At 43.0% G+C, this 16,291-nt stretch overlaps 1 protein-coding gene across 5 annotated transcripts in view; it reads right to left on the bottom strand.

Annotated features, from left to right (window-relative positions):
- Positions 1-16,291, bottom strand: part of ACAP2 (ArfGAP with coiled-coil, ankyrin repeat and PH domains 2) — a 119,686-nt gene that overhangs the window by 90,908 nt on the left and 12,487 nt on the right. For 2 of the 5 annotated variants that reach the window (XM_038415405.2, XM_038415404.2), the window contains exons 2-4: positions 11,318-11,375; positions 9,348-9,467; positions 6,540-6,593 (exon numbers count right to left, since the gene is read on the bottom strand). In XM_038415405.2, the coding sequence (XP_038271333.1) occupies positions 6,540-6,593; positions 9,348-9,467; positions 11,318-11,375 (232 nt within the window). Of the gene's footprint in view, positions 1-6,471; positions 6,490-6,539; positions 6,594-9,347; positions 9,468-11,317; positions 11,376-15,374; positions 15,574-16,291 lie in introns of those variants that run through there. The other 3 variants (XM_043492975.1, XM_043492976.1, XM_043492977.1) reach the window with 3 other exon arrangements.

The raw sequence follows: 16,291 nt of genomic DNA, 5'->3' as shown, positions 1-16,291 counted from the left end.
AAAAAGAAAAGGAGGACTTGTGGCACCTTAGAGACCAAAAAGTCTATTATGCTCAAATAAATTTGTTAGTCTCTAAGATGCCACAAGTCCTCCTTTTCTTTTTGCTACCAGGTAGACACTTAAGGACCTCATAGATAGTCCTGAATGGTAGGTATATAGACCACTACAGGCAATAAGTGATATTGTTGGGCACCACTAGTAAATTTTTCACTTGGCTGAATATGTAAGCCTAGCAGAGTGTTTTCTACTGTGAGTAAGTATATTATGGGCCTCTTACCAGCAGCTCCTCAACAGTAGCCAGCCAGCATCCACACTGTAGAGGTCATAGAATATCAGGGTTGGAAGGGACTTCAGGAGGTCATCTTGTCTAACCCCCTGCTCAAAGCAGGATCAATCCCCAATTTTTGCCCCCTCGCTAAATGGCCCCCTCAAGGATTGAACTCACAACCCTGGGTTTAGCAGGCCAATGCTCAAACCACTGAGCTATCCCTATAAGCCACCAAATGTAATTCTAAACATAGAATTGTATGCATCCGTCTCAAATATCATTGGCTATCCTTGGAGATCTGGTTTCATTTCAAGGATCCTTTCCAACTACAGGGTCATATTTTCGAACTTCAACACTAACAGTTGGCTACATACAATTTGTGTTAGTAAATCAGGTATTGGGCACCTAGCAGAAAGTGAAAGTAAGCTGGCCAAATACATGTTCAAATACTTTATCTGTGCATGCACACAGCAGATAGATATTGGCACACGTGTATTAGGTGAAGACTCGAGATGCTACTGACAGGCAAAACAGAAGGACTGTGAATTGGTAGCAGGTACTGTTCACCACAAACCTGAGTTACTTTCTGTGGAGCTGAGTAATTGCGATATGAAAATACGTGTCCTTCAAGTCGAGGGTGGCATACCAGTCTGCTGGATCCAGCAAGGGGATGGAGGCCAAAGAGATCATACAGAACTGAGAGTTTCTTTATGAACTTGTTGAGTTCTTCCAGGTCCAAGATGGGCCTGAGGTCGCCTTTGGCTTTTGGTATTAAGAAATACCAGGAATAGAAGCCCTTCTTGCCCTACTGCTCCTGATGAGCCTCTTCCACTGCCCCAGCAAAAGGAGTGACTGCACCTTCTATCTAAGGAGGTGCTCGTGAGAGGGGTCGCTGAAGAGGGACGGGTGAGAGGGCAAAGAATTGGATGGAGTATCCCCTCTCTAATGTGCGGAGCACCCAGCGGTCTGAAGCAACGCGGGACCATGCATGGTAGAAAGGGGACAGCTGGGACAAAAACATTAGGTGGTGTGGATCCAGATCTCGCTCTGGTGCGCCGTCCTCAACCGCACCTTCAAAAGGGTGGTTTGGCCCCGGAAGCAGCTTGGATTGTCCCGAGCCCTGGTCAGAGGGTTGATGCGGCCTTCTCCCGACGCTCCGATTTCTCCTTCTGGAGCTATCTTGGTGGTTCTGATGACCAAACCGTTGAGGAGGCTGCGAACCGAAGTGTCTCCGCTGCGTTGAAGGCATATAGAGGCCCAGGGACCTGAGGGTGGCTCTGGAGTCTTTAAGGCTGTTAAGCCTTGTGTCAGTTTTTATTGAGAAGGGAGTCTCACCCTCAAAAGGCAAGTCCTGAATGGTTTGCTGGACCTTTTAGGGAAGCCCAGAAACCTGGAGCCATGAGTCCCTTCTCATAGCCACTCCTGTGAACATAACCCCAGTGGCCACATCTGCCCCATCAAGTGCCACCTTACGAGACACCCATGAGATGAGTCTCCCTTCCTCCACCAACGCCAAAAACTTGGCACAGGCATCCAAGGGGAGCAGCTTCATGAATTTGGCCATCACCGAGAAGGTGTTGTAGGAGTACTGCTGACAATGGCCTACTCATTGGATATGTGAAGCCCTGATGTTCACATTGGTTGGCAACATTGGCCACAAGAGAGTCCGGTGTGGGATGAGTGTCTAAATGCTTGTAACCCTTGGACGGCACAAAGTAGTATCTTTCATTGCGCTTCGCGGCAGGGGGCAACGGGGCTGGAGTCTGCCACAGAGTTTTCGTGGTGTGACAGATGGTCTTTCTGAAGGGTGGGGCAATAAGAGCAGGTCCGGAGGGGGCTAGGATGTCCACCATTGGATCTGCATCCTCCACTACCCCCTCCACCTGAGTGCCCAGGCCCGGGCAACCCTCCGCAGCAATTGCTGCAGAACCCTATTGTCCTCCAAGGCCGGGGCTCTTGCTGTGCCCCCCAATGCCTCATCTGGCGAGGATGAAGAGAACCCCCCCCATGAGGGGTGGCTGCTCCTTTCCTTCCACCCTCAAGGGTCCCTCAAGGGTGGGTTTTTTGGGCCAGTGCTGACTCAGATGGTGTTCCAACCCTCAGTGTAGGGCGGCATACACCGACACAGGCACCACCAGTGCTGAAAGTGCCATCGGTGCTGATATTCTGAATGTTGGAATCGCCGCCGGGACCTCTGGGTCCGGTGCTGGATGCACCAGAGGTGCTAAAATAGTAGCACAGGGTGGTAATGGGCCTATACCCAACCCTGCCGATGCTGGCGGTTCTGGCAGGGGAACAAATGAGGCCGAGGCCACTGATGTTGCCCTTGGCCGCGACCTTGACTTTGATGAAAGGCCCAGGAAGTCCAAAAGGCCCATTGCACCAGGGGCTGCCATTGGGCTGGCCACTATGCTGGGTAAGAGTGCAAGTCTCGAGTTGATGGGAACTGTCTGCTCCTACTTCTCTGGGAGCGATAGGGGTCCAAGCCTGACTCTGAGGTGTCTGAAAATGATGACCACAGGGAAGCAGTATTTCTAGGCACCGTGCTTTCACGCCGAGGGCTCAGGGATTGGCGTGGCTGGGTGTGCTCCTGTGCTGGGGAGTGGTGCGGTGGAGTCGGAGATCGGCAGGCATCACAGCAGGCTTTCCCCTTGAAGGAGCCCGGGGACGACCGGTGCCAGCAACTTATCCCATCTGGATGGAGAAAACAGTGCCATGCAGTGAAGCAGTTCTTGGACCACCTCAAACGGCTCCGTTTGAAGGGAGGTGCAGCTCACGGCTTGGCCTCAGCAAGCGAGCAGGGTCTGCAATCAACCGCCCCTCTATGCGGGCAGGAGTCAACACGACCATCAACAGTGGAGCAACACTAGTGTGGCCTGACTTGGTTCTAACAGTGGCAGGATCCTTAGGTCTAGAAGGGGGAGAGCGACCACTCTCCAACCTCTTCTTTTGCAGCACTGGCAACTGTGAACAGTGCCTGTGTGCAGAATGTGAGCTGCGAGTGGAGCCGGGATGGTGCCATGAGTCCTTATCCTTACCCAGCACCGGAGCCTTTGCTGACTGTGCCAGAGCGCTCCGCACCAAGGAGGAGGTACTCTGCACAGGCTCTGTCAACCCAGGGTTGGGCTGCGGGCAGAGTGCTGCCTCCATCAACAGGACACTCAGGCGCTGTTCTCTATCTTTTAAAGTCCTGGGCTGGAAGGTCTTGGAAGGCACAACGACCCTTCTGATGGCCCTCCCCTAAGCACCTTAGACATGAGGTGTGAGGATCGTTTCTGGGCATACACTTGCCACAGGCTTTGAAGCCCAGAGACCCTGGAATGCCCCGGTGCCAGGAGAGCATAGGCGAGGACTTCCCCCGCAATGGAAACGTATCTAACACTAATGAACTACTGACTATTAACGAACAACAGATATCTAATGGAGACTATAACAACACTGCTAAATGCGCTTGTCGAGACAAGAGCACAGGGAAGTTCCAGCTAACCATCACTGGTGGTAAGAAGGACCGGAGGGGGTGGTGGGTCGCCAGAGCTCTATATTGAGTGCCAGGAAGGCGCAACTCCAGGGGGCACCCAGACCGACCTGACGGATGCTGCTATAGAAAAATCTTCCGCCTACCATGCATGTGTGCATGCACACACCTGATTGGAATGGACAAACACCACATCTCGAAGAAAAATCAGGCTTTACTGATTAATAGACATGTAGAAAACTGGTGTGCAATTCCACCTAAATAATATAAAAAAATGCTTTGCAAGAAAGAAATCATGAGAAGTCTATATAATTTCCTGAAAGAACTGAAAAACTGCCTTCAGGTAGATCTGATTAGATCTACAGAGACTCCAGGTGCCTCTTAAGCACACAGCAATTTACAATGGTAGTCTGAGAATGGTGCTATTGGCCTGAAGCTGTAACAATTGTTCTCACACTGCCAGATCTGAGATGATGCTTTATTCCATTTGCCTAGCCTCATCAGAGAAAGTCTCCAAGGACAACAAAAGAGTGATCAGGACCAAAGATTTAACAAAGTGAGTTCCCCCCACCCTTTCAGGGGGAGAACAGGAGCATCCCTCATAGCCTTCAGCTTGTAAAAAGTCAGTCTTCCTGAAGGTCTTGCTGTTTGCATATTGCAGCTTTCCCTTCCAGCTGCAGCAGAGATATGGTCTCTGCACCACGGAGGCAGTGTCTAGACTCCCCATGGACATGTCTACACAGTAAAAGGTGTGCACAGGCTAACCTACCCAAGCTAGCTCAAATCCAGCTACTCTGGGTAACAGCAATAGTGAAGACAGCACAGCTCAGCACATGCTTCAGAATGGGATAGTGAACGGAATATTACCCCTAGGGGAATTCTGCGCCACTGCACATGTGCAGAATTTATGTCCCCTGAAGATTTCTTTCCAGCAGCAGCAAGGAGAATGGGGAGAGATATACTCAGCCAGCAACCATGACAGCTTGCTGAGTCCCTAGACACTGCAACTTCACAGATTTTTAGATTCCAAGGCCAGAATGGATGACTGATCATCTAGTCCTGGGGCTCTCAGAACAAATAATTAGGTAGTCACATCCGATGAAGTGAGCTGTAGCTCACGAAAGCTTATGCTCTAATAAATTTGTTAGTCTCCAAGGTGCCACAAGTACTCCTTTTCTTTTTGCGAATACAGACTAACACGGCTGCTACTCTGCAACCTTTGCTGGTGGCTTCTCTCACACTTTTCCTAAAATACTTAATTAGCTTTGGGAAAAAACAAAACATGCACATATACATGTCCAATTCAAAATGTATTTATTGCTAGCTAGTAAGTCTGTTGTGAAAAGTGATATTAACTAACTAACTAACATTCACAGCAGACTTACTCAGCCCTGGCAAGTTTTGGGGACAAATTAAGCCCTGGATGGGTGATCGGGGAGGCAGCTGGGGCCAGGGAGACAGCAGGGGGCTGGGCCCAAAGCCTTGTGGCCAGAGGACAGAGCTCAAAGCCGGAGCCAGATCCTGCCGCCCCGCCACCCCAGGGCTGAACCACAAAGCCCGAGTCCCACAGCCCCTAGGAAGGTGAGGTACCCATGGCTGCCTGCTCCTCCACCATTGTGCTCCAAGTGTCTCCAGATGGGGGCAGGGCTCAACCCCAATGGTGGCCCCAGCAACCAACACCAAGGCAGTGTATCCAGGAGCACCAGGGAGGAGCCACTGCTTCCCCCCTCACCCTCCAATCACAGCCCAGGAGGCTGTGGCCACAAGAGGGCACGATGGCCGCATTTGAGAAACGCTGTAATCTAGTCTGACCTCCTGTCAAACACAGGCCATAGAACTTCCCCAAAATAATTCTTAGAGTAGATCTTTTAGAAAAAAGATCCAATCTTGATTTTGAAACTGTTAATGATGGAGAATTCTCCACAACCCTTGGCAAGTTGTTCCAATGGTTAATTACCCTCAAAGTTAAAATGTATGCCTTATTTCCAATCTGAATTTGTCTAGCTTCAACTTGCAGCCACTAGATCCTATTATACCCGTCTCTGCTAGACTGATGTACCCATTATTAAATTTGTTCCCCATGTAGGGTTTTTTTTTTTTTATAGACTTCAGGTCACCCCTTAACTTTCTCTTTGTTAAACAAAACTAAATAGATTGAGCTCTTGAATAGATCACTATAAAGCATATTTTCTAATCCTTCAATCATTCTTGTGGCTCTTCTCTGAACTTTCTCTAATTTATTAACATCCTTCATGAATTATGAACACAAAAACTGGACACAATATTCCAGCAACAGTTGTAATCATGCCAAATATAGAAAAAAACCTCTCTACTCATACTTGAACTTCCACATGGAGTCCACAATGGTACAAACTACTGCTGTGTTCAAACTTGGCATTTTCTCTGTTTTCTGTTCTTGACTGATCTGTCACAGCTCCAAAGAAGGAAGCTGCACAAAGAACAGACACACTGCATCTGCTATATCATCTCTGTTGTGCCAGAAACATTGAGCAAACAATGGAGAGGGGAAGCAAGACTCAGTCTGGCAAAGAACTCTGGCTACAAATTGGTTCTGTTGCCCATAAGCCTGCTAAGAAGGGAGGAGTATCCCACAGTTTCCAGACCTGCATCAAAGGGTGCAAAGTTGAGTTCCAGCAATATCAGCACAATCAAGGCATACAAATTTCAAATCCATTAAGAATTAAGGGCCATAAATATTATAATATACCATTAGCTAGCAAAATCTGTTTGTTTAGGTGAAGTGGTCACAATCATCCTCCAATTACCCACACTTACTGTGTGATAATTGATCATTTCCTGTAGGCTGTCAGAAAACTTTGTCAAGCTGGTCTGTAAAGAAAGAAAACAAGTAGGTAAAGCTAAATCCTATCAGATATGAAACACAAAAAAGTAAGCCTTCAAAAGGCTATAGATTTTTCATTATACTGAGAACATAAAAAGTGTATAGCAAGGGTTCTCAAACTGGGGGTCGGGACCCCTCGGGGTTCGCAAGGTTATTACATGAGGAGTCACGAGCTGTCAACCTCCACCCCAAACCCTGCTTTGCCTCCAACATTTATAATGGTGTTAAATATACAAAAAGTTTTTTTAATTTATAAGGGGGAGGGTCCACACTCAGAGGCTTACTATGTTAAAGGGATCAACTATTGTCAAACAAAAAAAAGAATGATTCCCCAGCTGCTGCAAATCAGCATAGTTCAACAGACCAGTATCTCAGGTGAACTTCTGTATCCTTTACAATGTCTCCATGAAATGTGTTATAAAGCAGTGGTCCTTGCCCTTTTCAAGCAACTGTATCCAGAGGTTAGCAAACAAAAAGCTACATGGAATTCAAACATTTTCAAATTTCATTAATTACAAATGATCCATGGAAAACTTATTTTATGTGCATTTTTCAGTAAAATTTTCAAACAAAAAATGAGAATTTTTCAGTTAGATGTAAACTTGATATTGAACACACACACACACGACATTTTTACAAGTTTTCAGTGAAAAATACGTCTGCCAAGTCTACACTACAAACTTACATCAGTATAACTGTATTGCTCAGCACTATGAAAAAATCCACACTCCTGAGCAAGTTATACCATCCTAACCTGCAGTGTAGACAGTGCTACCAGTGGTGTTCCCAAGATTCAGTCTTAAGACCAATCCTATTCAACTTATTCATAAATGATCTGGAGAAAGAGGTAAACAGTGAGGTGGCAAAGTATGCAGACGACACTAAACGGCTCAAGATAGTTAAGACCAAAGCAGACTGTGAAGAACTTCAAAAAGATCTCACAAAATTAAGTGACTGGGCAACAAAATGGTAAATTAAATTTAATGTGGATAAATGTAAAGTAATGCACATCAGAAAAAATAACCCCAACTATACATACAACATGATGGGGACTAATTCAGCTACAACTAATCAGGAAAAAGATCTTGGAGTCATCGTGGATAGTTCTCTGAAGATGCCCACGCAGTGTGCAGCGGCAGTCAAAAAAGTGAACAGGATGTTAGGAATCTTTTAAAAAGGGATAGAGAATAAGATGGAGAATATCTTACTGCCCTTATATAAATCCATGGTACATCCACATCTTGAATACTACGTACAGATGTGGTCTCATCTCAAAAAACATATACATTAGGCATTAGAAAAGATTCAGAGAAGAGCAACTAAAATGATTAGAGGTTTGGAAAGGGTCTGATATGAGGAGAGATTAAAGAGGCGAGGACTTTTCAGCTTGGAAAAGAGGAGATTATGGTGGGATATGATAGAGGTATGTAAAATCATGAGTGGTGTGGAGAAAGTGAATAAGGAAAAGTTATTTACTTGTTCCCATAATATAAGAATTAGGGGCCACCAAATGAAATTAATGGGTAGCAGGTTTAAAACAAATAAAAGGAAGTTCTTCACTCAGCGCACAGTCAACCTGTGGAACTCCTTCCCTAAGGAGATTGTGAAGGCTAAGACTATAACCCGGTTTAAGAGAGAACTGGATAAATTCATGGAGGTTAAGTCCATTAATGGCTATTAGCCAGGATGGATAAGGAATGGTGTCCCTAGCCTCTGTTTGTCAGAGGGTGGAGATGGATGGCAAGAGAGAGATCACTAGATCATTACCTGTTAAGTTCACTCCCTCTGGTGCACCTGGCATTGGCCACTGTTGGCAGACAGGGTACTGGGCTGGATGGACCTTTGGTCTGACCCAGTATGGCCATTCTTATGTTCTTATGCTATGTTGAAGGGAAAGCTTCTCCAGCCAACATAACTGCTGCCTCTTGGGGAGGTGGATTAACTATGCCAACCGGAGAAGCTCTCCCATCGGTGTAGTAGCATCTTCACTACAGTGCTACAGCAGCACAGCTGCAATGGTGTCGCTGCAGCGCTGTATGTGTAGACAAGCCCTTAACTGAAATAGCAAGTCAAAAATTAAGGGGGCGAAGGAAGAAAAACAAAAGTCACACTTGAAAAAAGGAACTTTTTATGCAGAATTCCATAGAACAAAATTTGTATATTTTCTACGACAAGTTATACCAGTTTACCAGACTAAAGAACTTAACTGGTACCAGACAACATTTGAAATTTGAAGTTATGGCTCTGCTGAAATGGGCCCAGTGCAGTGCAAAGGTAGGCCAGGAGAGTATTTTATTTACAATAAGTGCTTTACCTCAGACCCACGATCTAAACTGATGCTACCTGTTTTGTCGTTTATTGTAGTCAAACCTAGACAAATGGTTCTCTAGCTTTTCCATATCAGGACCCAACCCCCTACATAGGAAGGGGCACAGTGATTGTGACCATCATTCCTGTTCAGCACCCCCCCAAGTTGAGAACCCTGTCCCAGAATATTTTTCATAGGCATGTGGCACAACCCAATCTCCAGTGCAGGTCAAAACCCAAAACTGAATAGGAGATTGTGCCATGGCCTGGAATGAAGCCTCTTCATCAAGACAGGTGTGCCAGTGATGGTTAAGTACTTTTGTATAGAAGTAGCAAGAACGAGTAATACTGTAAATGAAAGATTTCTCCAACACTTGCTCCCACTTAAATTATATGTTCCCTCCTTTTAAATATTTAACCCTCAAACCACTTACCTCAACTATTACGTCCTTATTGGAATACTGTGCAAGGTCTCGAATTCCATTCATGAAGTGCTTGTTGGCAGCACAAAAAGCTTTACCAGTATCAATCATCGCAATGCAAAGCTTTACTAGCTAAAGGGAGGGGGGGGAAAAATGATCATGGTAAATAAAATATATTTCAGTTACTTTGTTACACAGAATTTCAAAGTTAATTTCCTGTGAAAGACAACCTTTATAGGTACATAGCAAGCGATCACACACAGGTGCAGTAGTTATTTTGACCCATTAGATAAGCCAAGTTGTTGTAGCAGATTTAGTCCAGGCATAGGAGAGAGCCTGAACTAAAACAAATACTTTAGAAACCAATGATTTGACTTCAGTATTTCAGAAATTGCTACTTAATTTTGTCCTAAGCTGTATGAAAACACTTAACCGCAAGCTGTTATAGACTGATCTCACCAGCATTCCAAAAGATTGTTTAGAGTGCTTGTGACATTAAGAGGTTTATTCTTCTCACCATTGGTTAGCACAAATTCCCTTCAGTTAACCGAGATATCACACACTTTCTTCAAAAAGAGAAGGCAACTTCAAGTGATCACCATCAGTATGGTTCAGCGGTAGCACTTTCACTTCCCCAAAGGAGTTTGGATTTAGTCATTCTATTTTATTGCTGGGTTATTACCAATATCGTCTTATCGATGAAGTACTGCACTATCATGCTGTTTCTGATAGTGATAACTCCAGCATCTTAATTCATGTACGCACTCTAAATGACACATTCCGATTTTCAAGGTGGAACGTAAGCTTGTGCTTTGTGGAAAATGGCTGGTCCATTTACTTACAGAGTCAGTGAAATATCAGTATCTTACACATTACTGTGTAATGCACCTTGACTGTTTCTTAACTATGAAAAGGACTCAGTGCAACCAAAAGTCTACTGTATTATTTTTCTCCTGCCCCATTAACTCAAAATTTCTACAACTCATGCCTAGTTGTTGCTTTCACATCACCTTGATTTATTTTTGCTCTCTCTGACTTGACTGCAGCTGAAACTTCTACAGTTCCAATAAAGGTTAAAAAAAGAGAAAGTATACTTTTGAAGTATCATTATTAGAGCCAGTTGTTTCTAATCTACAACTATGTGTGAATCTCAGACTTGTAACAAACCAGAAGGAAGCAATATGAAACTGATTTAAAGAAGAGCATATTACTCACCATGCATGTAAGAGGAAAGATTTTCTCCTATTATACTTTTATAAACACTATCCTATTACTGTATGAAAGAACTGGAAGATCAAGAGAAACAGTGAATGGAGACATCCTGGTCAGGTGGGAAGGGGAAGTACTGGGCACTTTTTTAAAAAAGTTAGATTAAAATAATGCAAAGAAAAATGTACTTGTTTGCAAGGTTCACATTAAAATAGCACGAAAACTCAGTAAAAGTAGAATCAGTTAAAGGTGATATGATGGCCAAGAGGAGTCAATTTATTTTTAAAATACATGTAATTGCAAAATGCTTAGTGACGACAAGCACTGGAATTCAAATGGGTAACTTGCACTTCAAGACAACAGCAGAGATACAGTAGTGCTAAAGTGACCTTGTGGAAAGTTCCTCTTGTTTTCAGCAACAACCCACCTTTTGTCTATTAAACAGATTTAGCAACAATCTGATACTTTTAACCTTAGTTCTGTTGCTTCTGAAACCATTATATGCAAAATTTACAGCTGAGACTATTATCTCAAATCTGGTTTAGTACTTAACCCCTTGACTGTGCCTAACACAAAAAGCAGGTTATAGAAAATGAACAACTATGCTGCTGAATGTATCAGATACATCCTAACATAACATTAATTGCAACAGAACATCAGCACTGCAACAGTTGCCACAGAGAATCAGAAGCAGAATAATAGGTTTATTTGATCCTGTTCATCTGAATTTTTTTAAGTTTTCAAAGTATACACAATCAACTTAAGCATCTTACCTTTTCAAGTTTCAGTTCTAATTCTGCCACATCTCCTTCCACTTCCTCCAAAGCAGCCCTGCAAAGTTAAAAACAATATATTGGAAAGTAAGACTTTACATAGACAATACACTTCATCTTTTATTTTAAAAATTCTCTTGATTTAGCACGAGGTCTCAGTTGCTCATATTAAGAGCTTTCATGAGTCCACAGTTTCATGCAGACTTGAATGCTTAAGAACACAGTTTAGACTAGTATGGGTTATAATGGAACACAAAGGAGGCAACATGCTTAATCCCTTGCTTATTGAATGCGTGCCACACTACCAGAAAAATAGTGACAAGTTGGCTGGTTTGGGAAAGAAGGGCTGGTGGAATTGATTTATGAGAAATATTACATATGTATAAGCTTGGCTAAGCAATGACTAAGGCAGTGGTTCCCAAACTGGAGTTCAAGAACCCCTGGGGGGTTTGTGAAATGTTACAGGAGGTTCCTGAGAAAAAATTCTCTAATGGCGGACAGAGCTGTCCCTAGGAACCCCAGGCAGCATGGGACCAGCAGCCCGGAGCCCCTGGACTTCACAAGAGCTAAGCAGATCAAAGCAAGCATATCTATCACACTGAGGAGATTTAAACTTCAAGACTACTTATAAGAAATGGAAAGGGAGGTGGATATTTTTTGCTGTTTTTAAAATTAAATAAATAGGCAGCTGGTATTGTTTTTAAAATTATAATGAAGAACAAGTTTAAGCTTTGGTGTAATGTGCATTGTTTGCCTGGACTGCTCAAGACCTGAATGCTTGTGTAGGAGGAACTCTGAGTTGGCTTCTTAAATACCTTCATGCTGTTCCACATCCGATACCCACTGATGAAACATAGGAGCCTTGTCTTATAACAGGCTTATTCAAAGTGATACAAGCTACTAAAGTGAGATCTTGGAAGAGTGTTGCTGTTTTCATATGTGTAATAAGCATATCATAAAAACAAAATTTTATATTTCCAAGATCACTGCTTTTATAATTTATATTCCAGTAAAGGAGAAAATCCCTGGAAATATTCATTTTTAGGAAGGGGTTCGCGAGACTTGACATTTTAGTGAAAGGGGTTCACAGTTTGTTAAAGTTTGGGAACCACAAGACTAAGGGAGCAAATGACGACTGGCTACAAACATTTGAAGATGATAGCACCAAAGGATGAGAGGAATCATGTGACACACTGAAGCTTAAATTCTTTGGGGGGCAGGGGCTGTCTATATTGTGCATCTCAGACAGTGCCAATCATCCTGTATCATCATTCAACAAACAATTAGACGATGAGCAGTCAAAATTTCACCTTTTTAAAAGAAAAAATCAGAAAAAAAAAATCACGTATAATGTATCTGTCTTTGTAGTAAAATACCAGATGACACACTTTTAGGTCTCGTGTCAAGTCTAGTCAGTTTCTGTTTTTCTTCCATATTTATGTGAGCTAGTACAAGCTGCTTGGAGAAGGCATTTCTAAAACCTACTTTATGACCAGAGTGAGTTATGTGGTGATCCCACCTCCCCTTTGAGAGGTTTAAAATTTAATTTAGAAAAAGCTCACTGGTACTTGAAACATGCAGCACTGAGAACTGCTTTATAGATTAAGGGAGGTTTGCAAAAAGTTTACCACCATATTAGAATTGCTCAGTCTAATGCTTGGGATTTTGAATCCTTCCACTTCTAGCAATAAAAGCTGCATCATGAAAATCTGCTCATTTATTTTCTCTGGTATAAACCCAGCATCTTCCTTCTCTCAATCTTGCTCTTCTCAGAATGATAAGCCTACACTGCACCATTTTCTGCTGTAATCCTCAGGAAGATAAAGTCAAATGCTTTTGTTCAGTTATTTATCCATGACAAAGTCAAGCACCAGTGCTTGTCTTACGGCAATATAGCTCTCAAGCTACACAACAATCTACCATCCTGGTCTCACCCCCTCTTCACCTACATTTACACAGTGTTCTATGATTTTACTTAACACCTAAAGATCCAGCCTTTTGCTCTGTTTTAGTACACTGGAATTTTCCATTTTCCTTACAAATTTTGGTAGCTCTTCCTCCAATTCACGTTTGTTCACAGAGACGAAGAAATACAGAGCTAGAAGTCCTAAACCCTGGCAAGTTTATTAGAGTCCAGTTCTGTAAGGTGTTGCTGATTGCCCTCAGTGGCTTCAATGGGAGGCTCTCAACACATCACAGGATGTGGTACATCTATAGCACTACTCTCTCTAAATCTAAAAAATGTGTTCTCCAGCACCAGAACGTGCCGGATTTCAGGTATGACAGAGTCATCCATCACTCCCTTCCACCTCCTGCTCATAAGGGATTCATTTTCATCTGGTCTCTACAGTAGGTACTTGTTTTTCAAAGGAGAGCTGGGATTAGGGTCAAACAGAAAGGAAGAACTGAATAGGTATTTAGATGTTTAGATAGCAAATAAATAAATAAATAAATAAATTCTTTGGTACATTTGCCAGGTGAGGGTGCCACCCTGAAAACACAGTAACATTACTTATCTGAGTAAAATTGCATTCATACATGTGTGTTTTGCAAGATCAGGCCCATAATGTGTTAATATTAGGAAAGACAATGGAATGAGCTGTCCTTCCTGCACAAGGAATGTAGTAGTAGCAGCATATCAATTTCCAAGCTACTTGAAAAGAATGAATTATTGCGATATCAGAGAACACACTAAGAACAGCTCATCTCAGACTATTATACTAACAAAAAATTTGATTTCTCATTTTAGTTGCCCAAAGGAAGGCAATGCAAACTAAAGCAGGCACATTTTCTACACTATAAGGCATCTGGGGCAGGGATCATTTAAACCTCATAAAAACTAATTCAGACTTAATCCCCATACTTAGTCAAAACTCTAACATGGGAAGTAGTCATAAAACAAGACCAAGAGCTGAGTACCAGGAATGCATGTCCATTAGTGAATGAATTTCTAGAAAGAAGCAGGATGTGGGGTTAGGGCTTTGAGCCACTGTAGTCTCTAACAGATTGGTTTGCCACTAGGACTAAGGGAACAACTCTACTGTCTTGATTCTCACTCACGCAACATAAAACATTTGTAAACCTCCTGAGCGAGTCAAACCCAAGCAGGCAAAACAAAACCAGAGCAGCAGTTGAAGGGAGCAGGATGTCTGGTGCAAATCAGTGACCTCTTCTCTTGCACTGCTCAAGATAGTTAAGACCAAAGCAGACTGTGAAGAACTTCAAAAAGATCTCTCAAAACTAAGATTGGGCAACAAAATGGTAAATGAAATTTAATATGGATAAATTAAAGTAATGCACATTGGAAAAAATAACCCCAATTATACATACAACATGATGGGGGCTTAGTTAGCTATAACTAATCAGGAAAGAGATCTTGGAGTCATCGTGGATAGTTCTCTGAAGACGTCCAAGGAGTATGCAGCGGCAGTCAAAAAAGCAAACAGGATGTTAGGAATCATTTAAAAAAGGGATAGAGAATAAGATGGAGAATATCTTATTGCCCTTACATAAATCCATGGTACGCCCACATCTTGAATATTGAGTACAGATGTGATCCCCTCATCTCAAAAAAGAGATATACTGGCATTAGAAAAGGTTCAGAGAAGGGCAACTAAAATGATTAGGGATTTGGAACAGGCCTTATATGAGGAGGGATTAAAGAGGCTAGGACTTTTCATCTTGAAAAAGAGGAGATTAAGGGGGGATATGATAGAGGTATGTAAAATCATGAGTGGTGTGGAGAAAGTGAATAAGGAAAAGTTATTTACTTGTTCCCATAATAAGAACTAGGGGCCACCAAATGAAATTAATGGGTAGCAGGTTTAAAACAAATAAAAGGAAGTTCTTCACTCAGCGCACAGTCAACCTGTGGAACTCCTTCCCTGAGGAGGTTTTGAGGGCTAAGACTATAACAGGGTTTAAAAGAGAACTGGATAAATTCATGGAGGTTAAGTCCATTAATGGCTATTAGCCAGGATGGATAAGGAATGGTGTCCCTAGCCTCTGTTTGTCAGAGGGTGGAGATGGATGGCAAGAGAGATCACTAGATCATTACCTGTTAAGTTCACTCCCTCTGGTGCACCTGGCATTGGCCACTGTCGGTAGACAGGATACTGGGCTGGATGGACCTTTGATCTGACCCAGTCTGGCCAATCTTATGTTCACTCTGTAATGCAGACTCAAGACCATCTCTCTCTCTCTTCTCTGCAGCCACCCACCGAGCGTGGTGCAGTGTGGTAGAGTCAATTTCCCTGAACGGCCGCAGATGGAGGGCAGGAGCAGTAAGGTAGATGATGGAAAAAAAAAAAAAAAAAACTTAAAGGGTTTTTGTTTTTTTGAAAGAACAAAATGAAAGTGACCATACCCACCCACTAGTTGATGCAGGAAGGCTGGCCAGTTTGTTACTCCAATCTCCTTGTCTCACTCAGGTGTTAGGTCTTGTTTTAGACTATAAGGTTTGGGAGGCGGGAGCTGTCAGTCCTTGCATGTTTGTACAACGCCTAACACAATGGGTGCCACCTGTCTGAGGCCTCAAGCTCACATTCAACATATAATGTTGAGTCAATTTTACAGGAACAATGCATCTCAAATTTCAGAGAATTTCCTTAGAAAGAAGAGATAGAACCTCAGTACACAAGGAAAGCAGAGCTAGCCAAATGCTACCATAATTTCTTCAGATTTATTTCAATTAAGTGAAAGGCTCAGAAGACTATACTTTCACTGGCAGCTGGCCAGTATACAAGAGTACAAAATTAAGAGCCATCTGTGGAGATACCCCTAGCCACCAGCCTGTACGTTTTCTATTTCTCAGATGGGGACAATAGGTTTTCACTGTTTGAAGTTTTATCAATGCCAAGTTGCACTTTAAAAACCACGTTAGTAAAGAGTTAAGTTTCCTGCATGTACCACCGATGCACGACTTGGATTAGCAGCTGTCTCCTTCAGACGGATATCCACACCAGTTCAATAGCA

The sequence above is a fragment of the Dermochelys coriacea genome, chromosome 9, assembly GCF_009764565.3.
Source record: "Dermochelys coriacea isolate rDerCor1 chromosome 9, rDerCor1.pri.v4, whole genome shotgun sequence".
In the NCBI taxonomy this organism is placed as follows: domain Eukaryota; kingdom Metazoa; phylum Chordata; order Testudines; family Dermochelyidae; genus Dermochelys; species Dermochelys coriacea.
The sequence above is the reverse complement of the archived record's forward strand: the minus strand, read 5'-3'. Positions and strand labels throughout refer to the sequence as shown.